Source organism: Arabidopsis thaliana, chromosome 2, assembly GCF_000001735.4.
Source record: "Arabidopsis thaliana chromosome 2, partial sequence".
In the NCBI taxonomy this organism is placed as follows: Eukaryota; Viridiplantae; Streptophyta; class Magnoliopsida; order Brassicales; family Brassicaceae; genus Arabidopsis; species Arabidopsis thaliana.
The window spans coordinates 13,230,272-13,248,119 of record NC_003071.7 but is presented as its reverse complement, the minus strand read 5'-3'; the positions used below and the strand labels follow the sequence as shown (position 1 = coordinate 13,248,119).

Genomic DNA, 17,848 nt, shown 5'->3' with positions numbered 1-17,848 from the left:
GAAATGTTAAGCTATTCAAAGTGAGAACTAATTCTACTCGAAGAAAAATTGATATTTGTAGGAGTCAATTTTGAGTTATCTTTGCTGATGAGACAAAATGCTTCATTTTCTTGAAGATGTTTCTTTATATTATTTTCTACATTAATATGTGTATAGTTAAATATGATAAGAATAATTTTTTGGTGACTAAGAAAGCTAAAGCATATGCATGAAAGTGACAATGCCCCTTCAAAAACCTTATCTATCCCTTCCTAAACCTAAGAAGGCGCCTAAAATTAGTTTCCAATGATTCAATTAGCTATTTCTTTTAACTTAAAAAGAACTAATTTATTTGAACATATACGTATATATATATATATGTATGTATATGTACATAATTTTGTAATAAAAAAATGCTGAATTCATATAGGCTCTAAACAAAGAGGTTTTGGTGCATTAATATGCTCTATTTTGATAAAGATGGATGTCAAGCGGATATCAAACATTTTGTAGTATTTGTGATCCGTTTCTTTATGTTTCGATTTATGATTAGTCCGGTGTTTGATGTCTAATATCATAAAATACAATAAAATGGGATCATACATTAATTTTCTTAATAAAATTTTGAACGTAATACATCTAGATAAGTATAGAAAATAGCAATATCTAACAAATAAATGCAAATGTTTCATAAAAAAAATTCTTGTTTGTTAATAAAATTTTAATAACAAATTCTTCGAATTTTTATTTTCCGGGTGTTTGGTGAAGTTCGGATATTGGATACTAAATTAAAAAGAAAGAATAAATACCAAAATAAATTGAGAAGATACGTTGTATCGTGCAATGACGGCGCCATATATACTCACATCGCTCTCTCTCTCGAACTCCAACTAACATAAATACTTTATAATTTAAAGACAGTTTAATTGATGGATCAAAGTGGAGTTTGTCGTTATTGGGTTCGTCCACGTAAAGCCATGATAGTGATATTCATGTGAACCAAAAGACAGATTCAGTCGGCAAACTCTAGTGGCCACGTGCGCATTTCACGTTTTCTTTTGTCCTTTTTAAAATTTTATCTTTAAATCTTGTTTTTTTCTGCATTATGGGACCCCAAACCGGCGATGTGTCTCTGCCGGATACATTGAGTCTAGAGCTATTCGGTGATTTAAAGAATGGTTAAACATGTTGATTTGCTACATTGAATTGCAATTAGATAAGGTTGCACGAGTGATAAGACCGTCGTGCATATTCTTAATATATTTAGATTGAGTAGTGTGAATTTTATCGGTGGTGCAATAATGGAATCATTATTTGAAATTGTTGTTATGTCTTGATCATGAATCTGATCATTCATCGTATGCAATAACATTACATTTTTGTTTGTTGGTTAGCGAGTCGAGGTATCCCGAAGCTATTGGTTAAGTTTATGGGATGTAGTTTCACAAAAAAAAAAAAGTTTTATGGCATGTAGTTTGCAGTTTAAGTTTTCTATTTGGACTTATTCTTGCGGACTAAAGAGTTGGATTTAGGATCACGTTTTTATATATATATATATATATATAATCTTCTTTTCCACGTTGAATACTGTAACAATTTTCGTCCATTAATAGAGTGTTTTGTACCAACGCTGATCAGTAGGGAACAACGTAATTGTGTATTGTGTTTTCTTTCGGTATAACATGAGTTGAGTAGACGAATATTGAGTAATTAATGTATGTGTTACATTAATCTAGTTAATGGAATTTGGTCTTATTGGGTTGAAGAGGAACCAATTACGATTTTTAAATAAATAAGCTACAAATGTTTATTTGCTTTGGTTTATGTTTGTGGCCACTATTTGAATGACCTATCCAATAATACAGTACAAAGTGAGCTGATCAGGAGGTTGGGCATCTATATACATACATGTACAAATTATAAAGATTTTTTTTTTGTTTGACAGCATTATAAAGAATATTTGAATAAAAGAGATTAAAAAATGATATTACAATAGATGTCAACATCTAAAAGTAATCTTTAACGTAATTCACAACTGGATAAGTACTCTTTGATTAAATGTCAAAATCTCAAACATTCTTTAGTTTTGGCCCCTACAAACTCAAGTGACCAGACCAACCCACTATGCAAACACATTCTTATGGGAGAAATTATTGAAGCTGAACAGTCATGGAGCTACTTTTGGTCTCCTCTTGCTCATTGTCACGACTTTGAGCCGACAACTAAACTTTCTGACATCTATGTAACCCGAAGAAAGTTTTTGATATTTATGTTGACAAACATCACGAGTGGGAACTTTTGATAGGACACTGCGCAACACATATTGATGCGACCAGCCCGTTCCTTAATGCCGCAATTAGTTGGAACTAGTCATTTAAATGAAACGATATTTTCAAAATGGCTTAAAAAATTCATTTCTGAGTCGAAATGTCTAATATTGATGGCTTTAAAAAATAATAATATGAGAATTTAACATATCTTGATATTTTAAATTTTATTAATGTTGATTCAAACTCATCCCTCCATATAACTCTATCCTACAATATAATATATTATGTATTATTTTTTTAATATGTCCAAATTTTCATAATATTATAAATTTTTATTGATTTTAAATCTATGAATTATAATATTTAAAAGTTTTAAATTTACTATTTTTGATAAAAATAAAACAATTCAAAAAAACTGAATTAACTCGTATACAAACTTTTAAATTTGAATGTTTGTTAAGTTAAGTTTTCTCCTCATTCGAATTTGGTTTATTTTAATCAATGATTCAAAACAATTCAAAGAATATTCAAACAAAGATGATAAGAAAATCATAAATTTATGTTTTAACGAAATCTTCTAAATATATATTTTATTAAATATGAAATATCAGATACAATTTCAGATATATTTTGGTCTTATCCAAATACAAGATGTATTTTAAAAATACTAGTATAGATTAAGATGTACCACATCAATATATATATTTTTTTTTAAATTGAGTTTAGAACATAAATATTTTAAAATTTATGTGCAGGGGCGATGTTACAAAAAAAAACCATACTGAGTGCATGGGCCAAGTTACCATTCTTAAGGCTTATGATGGGCTCAAATCGGAGGACCTCCAAAATGATGCTTAGTTCGGTTTCGGGTATTCGTTTTTTGTCCAAATATATGAGGTTCCAACAACAAAAGATGGTGGCTGGACGAGATAGCGCTTCAAAAGACAAAATCTATCGAGCATTGTGTTTGCGGATGAAAGAGCTAATTAATGAGAGATATGATCACCGTGGACGTCTAACCAATTTCTAAAGAATCCATGTGGTCGATGAATGTCATCACTTTGACCACTATTACCATAAACCTTTTTTATTTGTACATTGTATCATGCATAGATGTGATACACTCGAAAAGAATAATATGTGTAATGAAACAAAAGAAAAAAGGAAGAAGAAGAAGAAGCAATTGTAATTAAATAGTTATTGTTCAATTAATTGGCACATGCATGTATATTCTATGTATACCTATCGACCCTTGAGCCTTCCATGGGACAACCAATTTGATATCGCATTGTGTAGATTCACTTCTTTATATCGTTGTTAATGACAAGAAACGACGCTCATATATATAACTCGATATATCATAGACGCATTATTGAAAAATATAGGTAGGATATATATTTAGTTAGATAACTATTTCCTTATGTAAATTCAAATTCTTCATAGATATATCATTAGTCGACAAACTCTACAAAAACTATTTGTTTTGGGGCAAAACTCTACAATAACTTAAAGCTAAAACCTATTGAATTAAAAACAGAAACATAGAGAAGAAAGACTATATTTATAAAATTTTCAAATATTTAAGGTTCTTATTCTAGATCTAGGGTGCACTTTTTTGCAGATTAATAGTGTAAGATTAATCGGAAGTTCCAAAATGTTATAGGCAAAACCGTTCGTGATGGTCTCGAGTGTAAGGATAAAATTGGTATGTCACATGTAAGAATTGTCAATAGGAGATCCAAGTGTTGCGAGAATAATTGCATGTTGTGGAATTGTTCATGGATTCGTTTATACCAATCGTATGTGTTGCATGTAGTTAGATCTGATAGACTATTCATCATGTATTTCTTCGGAATACTTTGAGAAACCCCTATCAAAATTTCTCATTCGAGAAACTATTAAAATTTTAGTGGGATTTCTTAACTTTTGAAAATATCCACTCATTTATATTTTTTTTTTGTTTTTTTTTTGAAAATATCCATATGAAAAACTTTCCAATAGAGATGCTCTTTATGATTTCTACGTTACACACCCATTAAAGATATTCACCACAGACGGTACATGTTATGCCATCAGTACAATGCTAGAAAAACTCAAGGTATACGAGATGCAACAAACCCGTCATCATTTGTACTGTACAAGTAGTTATTTTTTTAGTAAACATTTGTTTAAATAAATCAATTTTTTATTTTTACTTTTTTCTTGCTTCACATCACTATTCGTCAGAAGCCCAAATATTTTATATTGGTGCCGAAGACCATCTTTCAGAAAAATACATTATGGATACGACACTATGACTATGATAAAGTAATTTGTGAAATAAAGACAGCTTTTAGAACAACATAGTATATATTTCATGACACGTTATAAAGTGATGGAATATAGAACTGAAAATAAAGAGCATCAAAGCTAACCATGAAAAGTGGATTTCTTTTATAGTGAAACCATCACGCTTTAGTTCGAAACAATTCGCCACGGTTCATGTATTTAGGTTTTCGAAGGTCACCGTCCCATTTATATATATGCTTTCTGCCTTTCTCTTAGGTCATTTTTCTTTTTCTTTATCATTGTTATTTTCTTCATGTGACTAATAAAGAAACAAAAAAAAAACGATTCTTAAAAGGTAATCTAATTTAGAGCTGGTATTACTTTAGAAATAAAACACTCGATGATGCAACCTTTTTCTTGTTGTGTAGTGAATTGGTTCGATCTTTATTTTTTGAAAAAGTTAAATTCATTGATTAACTAATTAGAAGTTGTAGACAATAAAAAAGAATTGGGACTTTTACTTGTTTTTATATTTTCTCGTTTGAATTGTTTTTTAAAATCTCATTTAAAACTCTTGAAACGAACCAAGAATTGCTGAGGTGATGAGATGTAATTATGAATGACTTTCTGTAGTTCGAAAAACCATGACATGACGAGGTCGTTTCTTTCCCTAAGCTACGTTTGGAAAGCTCACGAAGTGAGTATGAAATTAGATTTGTTAAGTGAAATGATGTGCATAAGATTGCTGATTAATACGTATATTAGAAAATGTGTTGTCCAGTGAATCAGTGATTCAGGGTGAAGCCGTTAGATATACTTATGTGCCACGAGAGAATTGATCAATTCGTTGTAAACCTAGTGTTTTCACTATTCGTTGAATTTCCTAGTGTTTTCACTATTTTGTGTGAGACCAATTTCATAGGTGATACATTATGTAAAACCTAAACATTTTCATTTTTAATGAATATTTACATTCTTAGCATAAAAGAAAACTCCTTTTTGTAGGAGTTGGTAAAATTTGCCAACCAATTGTATTGTTCATCATAATTATACACGTTCTCTACAAGTCTTTCCTTAATTGTTATTTCACCAAGATTCATTTTTTCTTCGCAAGACACACCATGTAACTCATTTGATTGTTGGAACTATGAAAAGACAAAAAAACATTTATGAATGTGTTACTGCACTGACTCCCTCTGCATTCGCCGAAATGGTGCGATGAGATTGTAGACTCCTCAAAGATATTTATCTCGTATGTTAATCAACTCTTAGATACTCAGTTCGTGGGTAAACTCTTTCAGCACCATAAAACATAATAACTATGAAGAAAACATGTTGCGTGAAATTATAGGTCAAGTAAATCTAGTGGATGATGTATTTTAATTAGGCTTTTATTGGCGTTAGAGATACCAACTAAAAATATCAGAAGGGCGAGTGTGGAAATTAAATGTAGTCAGGTATGTTCAAAGTAGGATAACTTGATGATGTTGGACGCAATGTCATTGTTAGGCTTTGAGGATAAAAAATGGTTTATTGGTGGTAATTAAACACTTTTTAAATCATTGTATGATCTAATTTTATTTCATATAATTTTGTATTACTTCCGTGTGTAAAACTATTGTTTTAGTAATATGATAGCTGTAAGAGCTGAGAATATATATTTTTTTTTAACCAAAATCCTTATAAAATATAATATCATGCATGCGTTTATCGGAGGTGGTCATTCGCTTGATGAAGAAAACAAAATATTGGCTCAAGTCATTGAATTTAATTACAAGTACACTTCAGGAGAACCTCAATCTTACAGCTTATACGATTTTTCAAACATCACATTGACTTCAGAAGTCTACAATATTTAACATGAAATAATAATACTTGGCAAGGGAGCAACACAAACTCTAGTCAAATTCTAGGTTTTGAAGACAGAGGATAAGAGTGATGTTGAGGGTCAGGCCCTCCTGGAGAAAACCTATCTACTTCGTTTTGGACGGAAAGCTCTCGGCCAATACGCTTTAGTTCAGAAACATTGTAACCTAACCGTTTCAAAAGATCGTTGCTCTCACCATCTTTAGTCTTTGAATTCACCCGAAGTATCCTCCCTTCCATTTCAATTACCAATAGAAAGGTGAGCATAACAAATAACAATAACGCTTTAGAAGCCATATTGAGTGATGTGGAAACAATGAAATTAAGAAAAGATTAGTAGTTGGGATGGTGGAGTGACCAAGCTCGACTGTGGAAGAGATGATTACAGAAGAAGCTTAAGTGAATCTATTTATAGTTAAAAAAATGGAAATGATAATGTAGATATAACACTATGCATAGTGGCCACTAATTAGTTAAGATACCAAACGAATTATATGCATAAGATATGTAGCTCAGTGGAGTTGCATACTTGCATATATTATGTATGATGTCTATATATCTATAGTCTAATTCGGACGACGTACCTTAATTTATTAGTCACTCTATTCATTATATCTTATCTTCTTATTTTTTCTATATATAGAATCACTTAAATTTCCTTTTATAGTCGTATCTTCCGGTACCGAGTTCACTCACACTCTTAATACTTCTCATCTTTGAATTCGAGAAATTTATTCTTTGTCAAACCCGATTAAGAATGAAAAATCTTAAAATTAATACTCGTATTAAAAATAAATAAAAAGGCTAGCCAGTTAAAAAAAAAGGAACTGGTGTTTATAACTTATATTATAATAACCTCCTCACTTGTTCACCACACGCCCCTATTAACTCTCTGTTTCACATATTTTTTAAAAAAATTTAGAACTGATTCTTTAACTTTCTACCTCTTAAAATTTAGAAGCATTCTATCGTAAAATGGTTTTGTCTTCTTGAAATAAAGTTTTGTATAATGGTGATTCTAGCTAACCCTAAGAATTGGCAAAATGTTTCAAGTTTTTGTAGTAAACATTAAGCTTAGTGCAATTGTAAAATGTGTCTACATACTTCTAAACCTTTAGAGGTATTGCAAACGATGTTTTAAGAAAAGAGTTCAAACTTTTATTTGCTAGTAAGGCTTGTATAGTTGTATAAACTCTTTTTTACTTTTAGAAGTACTGAAAATTGCAGATGATATATCTATCCCGTGAGTAAAAGTAAAGGTTTTATCCAGGTTAGTTAGGCCTTAGAGATTCCAAAGTTAAGATTCAAGGTGGAAGCATAACTTTGGAATTAAGCAGGGTTGCAATGTTATCAATATATGAAAAAAGGTTTTTCTTTTTTCCAACCTAAGCATAATTCTTCAATAGTTCGTACCATTTACTCATATTATATTACTCTTGTAGAATCTCTGTTAAAGTTCAAACTGCAGTTTTCTTGATAAGAAAAAAAACGTTACCCGTTCTTTTGTTAAGTTAATTTTTACAATACCATTTACCTTTAACTAAAAAGCATTACTCACTTTATCTGTTAATTAATCAAACACGAGAATGCAAATGCTATTCGAGTTGGTCGGCATTACAAAGCAGCAAAGGTTATGTGCTTTTCTCTAAACCAATTGTGTTATATTGTCGATTCGGCCAAGTTAAAAGAGATGACCTAATACGAAAACAATATAAAAAAACGAACTAAAGCAATCGATCAGAAAACCAAAGCATATCTTAAAATTGTTTTCAATGATTCATTTTTCCTATATCAAATATCAAAATATGGTTTTCGACCGAACCACAAAAATTCGTTTAAGACCTAAATTATATTTCTTTGAGAAATTAATGATGCATATCCGATTAAATCCTAAATCCGAATGTGAAGCTAAACCATACTATATATTATTCATATTAAACTAATTTTTGTTTTCGATACTATTACCGTACTCATGCATTAACCTAAAAACATAATGATAATAATATCCAAACTAGAATCTGGATTGAACCTTGATCCATCACATCTATGTATATTTAGAAACCATTAGAGATAAAATTTTATTTTTGTGGTTCTGAAATATAAAAAAAGCCCTGAACTACTGACTAAACCGTTAACACTAATTATGAATTCGAAACCATTTAACATTACATAATTAATAATTTTTCATCGAGTATATATGCATATTGCAGTCCTGACTTGTATTATTGAGCATATATAATATCCATGTTTGAATTCGAATGGTAGTATGACACTTATATACGTTACGTGTTAATTAGGTTTACATGTGTTAGTCACCCTAGCTTGTTAAATCTTATCCGATTCTATCATTCTAATATTACATACTACATATCCACAAAACATACAATATATATATATATATATATATATATTTGGTGTATGTCTTGATAATATTTTTGAAGAAAAAATATATTTGACTAGAAAAAAAAAAAAAAAACATTTCGTTGTCTAATGCATGCGTGCATGTGTACTTTAGACTGATTACGATTTTTGTCGTGGTATACATCATCTATGCAAAGATTTTAGTGGGATTATTCGAGTAGGTTGATTTTTGTATTCCCTTATATATTCTATGAGTACGTACTTCTACTATTAATTATTTAACATCGTCTTCCTTTAGTTTTACTTTATCTCGTTACTGATGATCAAAGCCTTTTTTAATCAAAAACAAATGATCAAAGTCTCGCGTTTAAAATATATTAGAAATTTTTCAACTAGAACGGCAGAAAATACATTAGAAGTGTAGCATTTGATGAAATGTTTTTGGAAAAATTCAATTTAAAAGTTACTCACATAAAGCTCATAATTTACTGTCAAACAAAAAATAACACCAATTGAAATAGTATAAAATACATTTAGTGGAAATCAATCTTAATTTAGTGTGATGCGGTACAAACTCTTAATTAATTTGATCATGATCAGCTTATAACTAGTACTGTAAGAAAAGTTCTATTTATTCCTAATTGTTTTAAATGTTATTTATTTTCTTATTTGAATTGTGGATAAGTTTAACGAAATTAGTTTCTGAAATTATTGATATAAGTTATAACCCTGGAGACTGGAGTGGACTTATGGTGGTAATGTAACCGTACCCATCCGGTACAATTAATATTAAAAAAGAAGATAAATGACAATTCCTCATAATTTTGGGAAGCACAAAAGAAAACTTAATACAAACAAGCACATTATCTAGTACGCTTCACCTTAGATGAACATACTTCAAGATTTAATTTCACCTCAATGTTAACAAGATGGTAGCCTTAGAGTTACACCAATAACGCTTATGCAATGCCCTCAGCTGATATTACAAGTTTGAATACCTCACCAAAAGGTTATAAAACTACTCATCATTTTAGTGATGTCTAGGGTCCGGCCCACCAGGGCTGAGCCGCTTTGAATCAAGGGTGCCTAGAACCGTTTGGCCGTCTTTCGATCTTACCTTCAGCTCTTCTGATCTTTTGAGAAGTTCCCTCATAATCTTTCTTATGTTACCTGAATCTGAAGGGCTCTCTTCCGCAACCAGTGGTCGGCATTGATGCACCGAGAACTCGAGTAGAAGCAATATAAGGCAAACCCATAACTTGAAACTTGCCATATTCAGTTAATTGTTATTAATATTGCCTACTAATCCCTCTTCAAGCTAGTCTTTGGAGGTTCAGAATTAAATGTGATATCTTACATGCTTCCAAGTATAGGTTTATATAGTTAAGCCAATGCTTAATGAATGTTGACCTGTCTAACTAATCTAAATGTGTATTTTTAAAAACTTAAGTAAACTATATTAGCGGCAGTGGTTATCAAGATTTGTGATCAAATTAAAGTTTGTTTTTTAAGTTTGAGTTGCATACTCATGTGTGCACTAAGTTGAAATCTAGTCAGATATCTAGTTTGGCTTGTCATGTATTGCCTACAAGTCGATCCCCAAGATGCCATTTCCCTTTTCCCTACGAACTCTTGAAAGGCCGTTGCTACGAAAGGTCCTTTTCTCATTTATAAAAGTAAAACCTCTCTCTCTAATTATTTTACTTAATTATCTACATAAGAGAAAGATGTAATAAGTTTTCAATTTAATTAAAGCGAGAAGATATGTAGTTTGCGACTTGTTAACATAGTCCTGGCCGATGGTTAATACAGGGTGTCTTCCAAAGGTGAAGAATCAAACCATCTTTGAAGTAAAAACGATTTGAAGCTATGCACACATATATACTTTATGTATCATATTTCTTCATTCCAAACAAATAATAATTCATGAAACCTCTTGTGTTAACACATCCCAACAAAATGGTCATGCCAAGCAAAAGCATTGACATATTCTTAACGTTTTTTGTGTGCTCATGTTTTAAGTAAATATTTGAGAACGGTTTACGTGATAAATTGCACGTTCACCTATCATTTTCAAGATTGGAACTATATTAGGTGTTAGGGAGCTGGGAATGAGTCGAAACGTGTTTGACAAAATTTTGGTTTATGACCAAATAACACCTCAACTAACACCAGCCCCTGAAATTTTACGATTTTGAGAACAATGTTTTTTTATTTGTTAAGTTTTTCTTGTAAAATGTATAAAAACTCAGTTTAAGCCATGGTGAATATTACAATACAAAAACCTTTTATGGATTATGTAGTAATAAACACATAAATTCGGTTGGAGCGGATGCGATATGGTAGTAGTTGGATCTAGGGAAACGCGTAAATTCGATATTCTTTTGGTTCGACTTCCATGCACTAGGTACATTGTCGCCTACTCATCTATAAAGTGAAGGCTTGACCGTCTGTATTGTTTCCGGCTGGTTGTATTGCTTGGTCTTTGGCTCTTTGCAAAATAAATTAAACCATTTGTCCACCCAGATCGATGTCGGAGCATTTCAAAACTTGCTGGACCAACTTTTCTTTATCATACTAGCTTATTTTCGATCAGCTTGAGGCCGGATGACATAAATCAGTTACGGCTGGAAAAGCTAGGTTTTAGTTCGGATTTCTAGTCAGACCAAATCACCCAAAGGATGAACTAATAACCTTAAACGATATACAGTATGTAATGCATTGAACTATATCTATTACAAAAATCTGTGTATGATGAAGTGGTTGCCGCGTCCACTTCCATCTTGAAGTATGAAACAAAAAGCTATGAAAGCAAGTAGAGAAGAGGGAAATTAAAAGAAAAAGCTATGTTGTTTTATTGATAGAGCTAGTGACGTTTCATAAAATAATTTACGTTGATCCATCACTTATCATAGAGCTAGTAATATAATATATGTAATGTGGTTTGATTGGTGACCAAAAATAAAGAGTTTCTAGCGATTGTATAAAAAAATGCAGTAAACGTAATATGTGAATTATATTTGAATGGTGATATAAAGCAGTAAAAAGTTTTTCATAAAATGAGAAAGTGATCAACTATATCAAAATACTTAGAAGCGGTAAAAACAGTAAAAGTTAATAGTAAAAACAATAATGAAAATATGTTTTTATGATTGATGATAACAAAAAAGTCTAAAATAGTAAACTTTGTATCATAGCAGTTTATCATGTACCAAAACAGTACATAGTTACTAATTAGAGCTAATAGGAAATAAAGTTTAGAGAGTTATAAAAAACAACGGTGCAAAATAGTGATATAGATTTTAGTACCACTATATTTTACTAGTTTTGTTATTGGTAACAAAACGAACAGCTTATCAAAGAAAGAAAGAAAAAAAAAATGAATAGTACACTTCTTAGTGTAACGGTAAGAGTTTTACCAATCAAAACTGTTTTTGTTTTTTTAGATAAAATCCAACGTAGAATCACAGAAAATTCAAGTTATATAATCTACAAAGCTTTTTAGGAACCTACTTTAGATTTTATTCTCTATCATCAGGAGTAGATGTGACAGGCTTCGTGGGTTTTGGGTTACTCATTCTCAAATTATATAATTACTAAACCCTTTTTAAAAAAATGATAGAATTACTCTTGAAACTTACCAACATGTTCGTTAAGTATGTATATATCATATCCGCTAAATCTATCTAATGGTATTTTGTTGTTGTTTATGTTAATTTTCTTAAGTAAACGTTAAAGGAGTAAATTAGCTAGTGTGACCGCAAATATTAGAAAGAATAAACTTTTGATTTAAAATGCTGTTTAAAAGAAAATAAAAAAGGTGCTTTCATAAAAAGCAGGATGAAAATACTGTTTAGTGTCAAATGTATGTAACCGCAACTATTCATAAATGTTATGTAAGCTGTTTTAGAGAACCAATCATGACATCTCATAAATGTTAAGAACATTTCTAAGAACATCATCGAATGAGGTATATATGTTTCCGTCATCTCTCCTAACTTTTATCTTAATCCTGATATCCCTCACTGAGTAGCACAATTTTATCGAACTACCGTTCTGTTTCGAGTGGAACATACTGATCGATGCCAGATCTAGATTACTAAATTGTTCGCAAATGAAAAAGAAAAAGAAAAAATGGTTGTTCAAAGGTAATTTGTGTTTTAGTTGCACATAAATTATAAATCTATTGGATTATTATAAAAATATAGATGTAAATCCAATGGCTTTCATCAAACAAAAACTTTACTATCAAGGAAGTTTTATTGAAAATCTGAATTTTATCTTCGGAATATTGAGAAAAGTAAAAAACTAAATAATGATATAAAATTAAAGGTCAAAATGTGGCGCAATCAAATAAAAAAATCTTATACTAGTGAATAAAGTAAATTGATGAGTGTATTTTTTTTTTTGTCAACATGTCATAAAATATATAAGCTTTCGGCATTTATCCAAAAATATGTAGGGGCCTTTGTCTATAAATGGTCGATGGATTACCATATTAAACACTATAATAATAATTTTTTATTATCATTGACTCTACTCCACTTCTTAAGGGGGCACTTTAGGATTTGATGTCGATTGGCGATTTATTAATTATAAGATATGACATAATTAACCACTATAGTACTACGTTGTTTAATGATTTTCTAAATTTTTATACTATTTAAGTTTTTTTGGATTGGAAAGAAATGAAAGTGTCCGTACTATAAAAGAAAAAGTAAGTCACACCTCCGAATATAAATATGGTATCATTTGTTTTAAAAATAAACATGTTGATGTTGCAATTTACTATCGAATATGAAAGAAAAAGAAATAATTCTATATTTTACGATTTAACCCAACAAAAAGTGGAAGCGACCCAAAGCGACACAACTTTGTTTTGTAAAATATATATACACATTGTAAGTCAACTTTTCGCTCTTAAATTTTTATGCTTACGAAAAAAGCTTAAAGATTATATTATATTAAAAGATAAAAACAATTGAAAACATTAAAAAAACTATATTGTGTAAACTAGTTGAAATAGGTTACTCACAAGTCACAACTCTCCTCTTCTTTTCTTTTTATAAGATAAATAGTCCTAGCCTAAAAAAAACCCTAGTCCTAGCCTCCTCCTAGGCATTCGAATACTCGGATTGAATTCCAATCATATTCATTCGAATTTCGAGATTTTGGATTTTGAAGTTTAGGTTTCGTTTGGATATTTTAAATGTCTGATTTGGTTTCGAGTCATGTTCGGTCGGTTATGGTTTTCATATTTAGAACTGGTGATAATTCAAAAATATTTAGATCATTAGATAGATACGGGGAATCCATGGATACGGTTAGTATTGGTTACATTCTTCCTTCTTTAATTATACATAATATCTTGGAGAGATGCATATATGAGATATGTTTAAGTTTCGATTAAGCTGGTGAAAACAAAACTACTCGCAAAAATTGGTAACTCGTTTTTATCCCCATATTGAAGATATTATGTGGTCCTCAAAATCAGGAAACCTATGCCCGCAAGGCCGCAACTACCAAGCTCCTTTGTCGAAAACATGCAAGAGATTCTTTCATTCTAAGTTTCTAACTTTCTAAGCCCGGGTAGTAACCCAAGTTTTATTTCTTCCAGATTTTGGGCTTTTCTAGTGGACCCTCTCTACTTAGGGCTTTCTAATACTTTGGTAGCAGAAAGGTAGTTAATCCAGCAATTAGTGTGTTCTAGGTGTTTTTTCTTTTCTTTTCTTATCATCTTATTAGATTAAAATGATGGGTGAATTAAGGCAATAACCATTTATGATAAAATATTTAAGGATATAGCACTATAACTTGCGAAATTAAGAGAATAACATATGGACTTTGTCAATGACGATTTTAACCTCTGTTGTCAAAAATTTGACGACATTTTAGTAGTAATGACGTGGTGGTTACGATGGTGGCAGTGATGATGTTGTGATGGTGGTGGTGACTTTGTGATGGTGATGACATGGGGATGATGGTGGTGCCGTGGTGTCGGCGATATCCATGATAAAGAGTAACGGTGTGGACGTGTGGTGGTTTTAGGTAGTGACGACGTAGTGGTTACGATGGTGGCGGACTGGCGGTGATGACGTTGTGGTGGTGACGGTGACTTTGTGGTGGTGATGGTGGTGGTGCTGACGTTGTGATGGTGGTGGTGACTTAGCTTTGTGATGGTGATGACATAGGGATGATGGTGATTTCATGGGGATGATGGTGGTGCCGTGGTGGTTGCGATGGTGATGGTGAGGGACTAAGGGCATGATGATGGTGGTGCCGTGGTGTCGGTGATATCCGTGATAAATAGTAACGGTCTGGTGGTTTTAGTAGTGACGACGTGGTGATTACGATGGTGGTGATGATGATGGCGGTGATGGTGGTAGTGACTTTGTGGTGGTGACGACGTTGTAATCGGTACCGGCGAGTTGATTGGTTTTATCTTAGGGTCAGTTATGTCTAAAATATAGGAAATACACACAATATCATTGGACTATTTATTTTGGTTAGTTACCTAATTATAATATTTTTGTATGTTATAAATGCAAATTTCCATAAAATGATCCCCTTCTATATTAGCTGTGAAGATATATCTCTTTTTTTGTCAAGTTGAGAGCTATACTTTATGAGTTTACTTTTTTTGTTTATCCACTGAAAACTGAAACTGTATAATAAATATATTGTAAAACATTTACTGCATATTAATAATTATGTTTTTGTTGATGTATCTATTAAACATGATGTTGAGTTACGTTCCCATTTTGTAGTTGGTTTACCTCAATTGAAGCATCGGGTTACGCAGAGCGCCTGGCTGAGCTAGAGGGTTCAATACAAAAAAAGAAGTGGGAAAGAGAGTTCGACGTGCTTTACATTCTACGCATGGAATATTTAGTTGTGATGTGTAGCATATGATAGAACTAGTTAGTTTATTTTTTTGTTAAAAGGCTTTAGCTAGTTAGTTTAGCTGAAAACAATTTTTTACCCATTTTATTTCACTAATAAATGTATATGAAAGGGTTATACATATATTAATATATATATATATATATATATGTATATTTTTATATTACATCCAAATTTCCATTAGCTAATTAATTGACACCTATGAGCAATTACGTCATTCTTCATTCGTTGCCCTATGTATTAAAATTGCATCATTCTTCATTGGTGGATTAGTTTTCACGGTGCTGTCCAGCCCTTAGCCCCTTACTAACTATGCTGTAGTATTTGTTAGTAAATTTGTAATAATCTGGTGATAGAATACATATTTAGCTCGTCGATACAACTATACATTGAAAAAAAAAAAAAATGAAAGTTGTTAAAGAACTATACATCGATAAAGAAAAGTTGTTAAAGAACTATACATCGATTTTAATAGATATTTTAAATTGCAAGACAAATAATACGAGTTTCTATAGTTTTGAGCTTAGTCTGAACTAGTGAACTTCAATCTAAATTTTATCCAGATATTGCAAAAACTAACAAAGACAAAACTGTGGTATCCGTGAAATCGTCTAGATTTGTAGTTTGGTAAGATCGTAAGAAAAACAAAAAAAAAAGCTCAAGGATTTGAAATGTTATGACAAAAAAAGAAGTGTGATTGTAGCTGATTGAAACGTAATATCCACGCGCCATAAATGCCTTACATATTTATTTTCAGCCTATCTATTTAACTCACGATCGGGACTTGTCGACTCAACAACTCCTTTTTAAGCTCTCTTATTTTTAGATTTTTTCCCCCTTCTTTATATGATCATTTTCTTTTACATTTATTCTTCTTTTCGATCGTTGAATAATTCTTGGTGAATCAATTTTTTTTTTATTTTTTGTAAACATTTATGAATATTCCTACTAATTCTTTTGGGGATGGGAGGGTAAAGAAAAAAATAGCTTACAGCATTTGATAAGCTGTATTGCTCAAATTTAGATAGAAATTTTTTTGTCTTATATAATGTGAATAAAACAAAAATGTTAGGCTGTTGGGTACGTAATATATTTAATGCCAAAATAAACGCAAAAGCTTATAGAGACAGAAAATAGCATTAAAACCATCATCATCTTGGATCACGAGATCTCTCATTGGTTCCTTTCACTTCTTCCTCTCTCTATCCGTATCTTCTTGATGCCTTGTTGTTTACTTCTATACTTTCACCAATTCGACTGTTTATTAGTATTTTTTTAAAATTTTCCCATATATTAGGATTTCTCATTCTTTTTTGTTCAAACAGTGTTTTTCATTCTATTTGCACTATTCATTGACGGAGACAGAAAAAAATCTTTTCGGAATTTAGTATTTAGATTTTTAAAATTATATGACAACATACTATCAAAATATAGTAATTAATTTTTTGCATTTTGTATACTTGATGTTCCCGCATAGATATGTTGCAATAGACCAAAATCTTGTTGTTCCCACATTTCATAAACTTTTAAAACCAAAGTTTTGGGAGTCTTTTATATATATATAAACTACCAAATAAATTAGTAGAATTTCTGACAAGAAATTTTGATTAATTAACGTCATAAATCTTTCAAATAGTTTTCTCCTATACTAGATTTTGAGTGTCTTACATGCATATAATTCAATGTTATAATGTGAGGCACAATCAACTCAAGTCGTCACGACAAATTTTGAGTTCTCAGAACACATCAGTGGAGAAGCATATATCTACCTTAGAAGAGTAAATTACCGGAATGAGATGTCGAATAATAGAAGGGTACCGGCACAAGATTGAGAAAAGTTAGCCAATATGAAATCGTCAAGAGAAATAGGAAGCACTACATGCGTATATATGTACTTGTGGTCACTACTCAATCATACAATAGAGAAATAGGAAGCATTACATGCGTATAAATGAACAAACATTAGTGGATATATTTTTTATTAAATGAAACGTAATCATATATGAATTTTGATTCAATCCTTCAATGTTCTTGTACGAAAGCTAAAGCTTGGTATAGATAAAAATTTGATTCAATCATTCAATGTTCTTGTACGAAAGCTAGAGCTTGGTATAGATAGTAGCGTTGGCCTGAGTGTTTTAACTTTAATATTTCGTCGTACTAACTATAGACTAAAGTGAAAAAGTTGATAAAAGAAACCA

The 17,848-nt window shown here is 31.0% G+C and overlaps 2 protein-coding genes across 2 annotated transcripts; both read right to left on the bottom strand.

The window, feature by feature from the left end:
- Window positions 1-6,263: 6,263 nt before the first annotated feature.
- Window positions 6,264-6,775, bottom strand: CLE7 (CLAVATA3/ESR-RELATED 7). Its single transcript, NM_179827.2, has one exon. The coding sequence runs from the start codon at window positions 6,678-6,680 to the stop codon at window positions 6,420-6,422; it is 261 nt and encodes an 86-aa protein (NP_850158.1). The 5' UTR covers window positions 6,681-6,775; the 3' UTR covers window positions 6,264-6,419.
- A 2,716-nt stretch (window positions 6,776-9,491) lies between these two features.
- Window positions 9,492-10,099, bottom strand: CLE4 (CLAVATA3/ESR-RELATED 4). Its single transcript, NM_179826.2, has one exon. The coding sequence runs from the start codon at window positions 10,015-10,017 to the stop codon at window positions 9,775-9,777; it is 243 nt and encodes an 80-aa protein (NP_850157.1). The 5' UTR covers window positions 10,018-10,099; the 3' UTR covers window positions 9,492-9,774.
- Window positions 10,100-17,848: the final 7,749 nt, after the last annotated feature.

Bases quoted from the DNA above. Each gene is read 5' to 3' on its own strand.
- CLE7 (NM_179827.2), bottom strand. From the start codon at position 6,680: ATGGCTTCTAAAGCGTTATTGTTATTTGTTATGCTCACCTTTCTATTG.
- CLE4 (NM_179826.2), bottom strand. From the start codon at position 10,017: ATGGCAAGTTTCAAGTTATGGGTTTGCCTTATATTGCTTCTACTCGAG.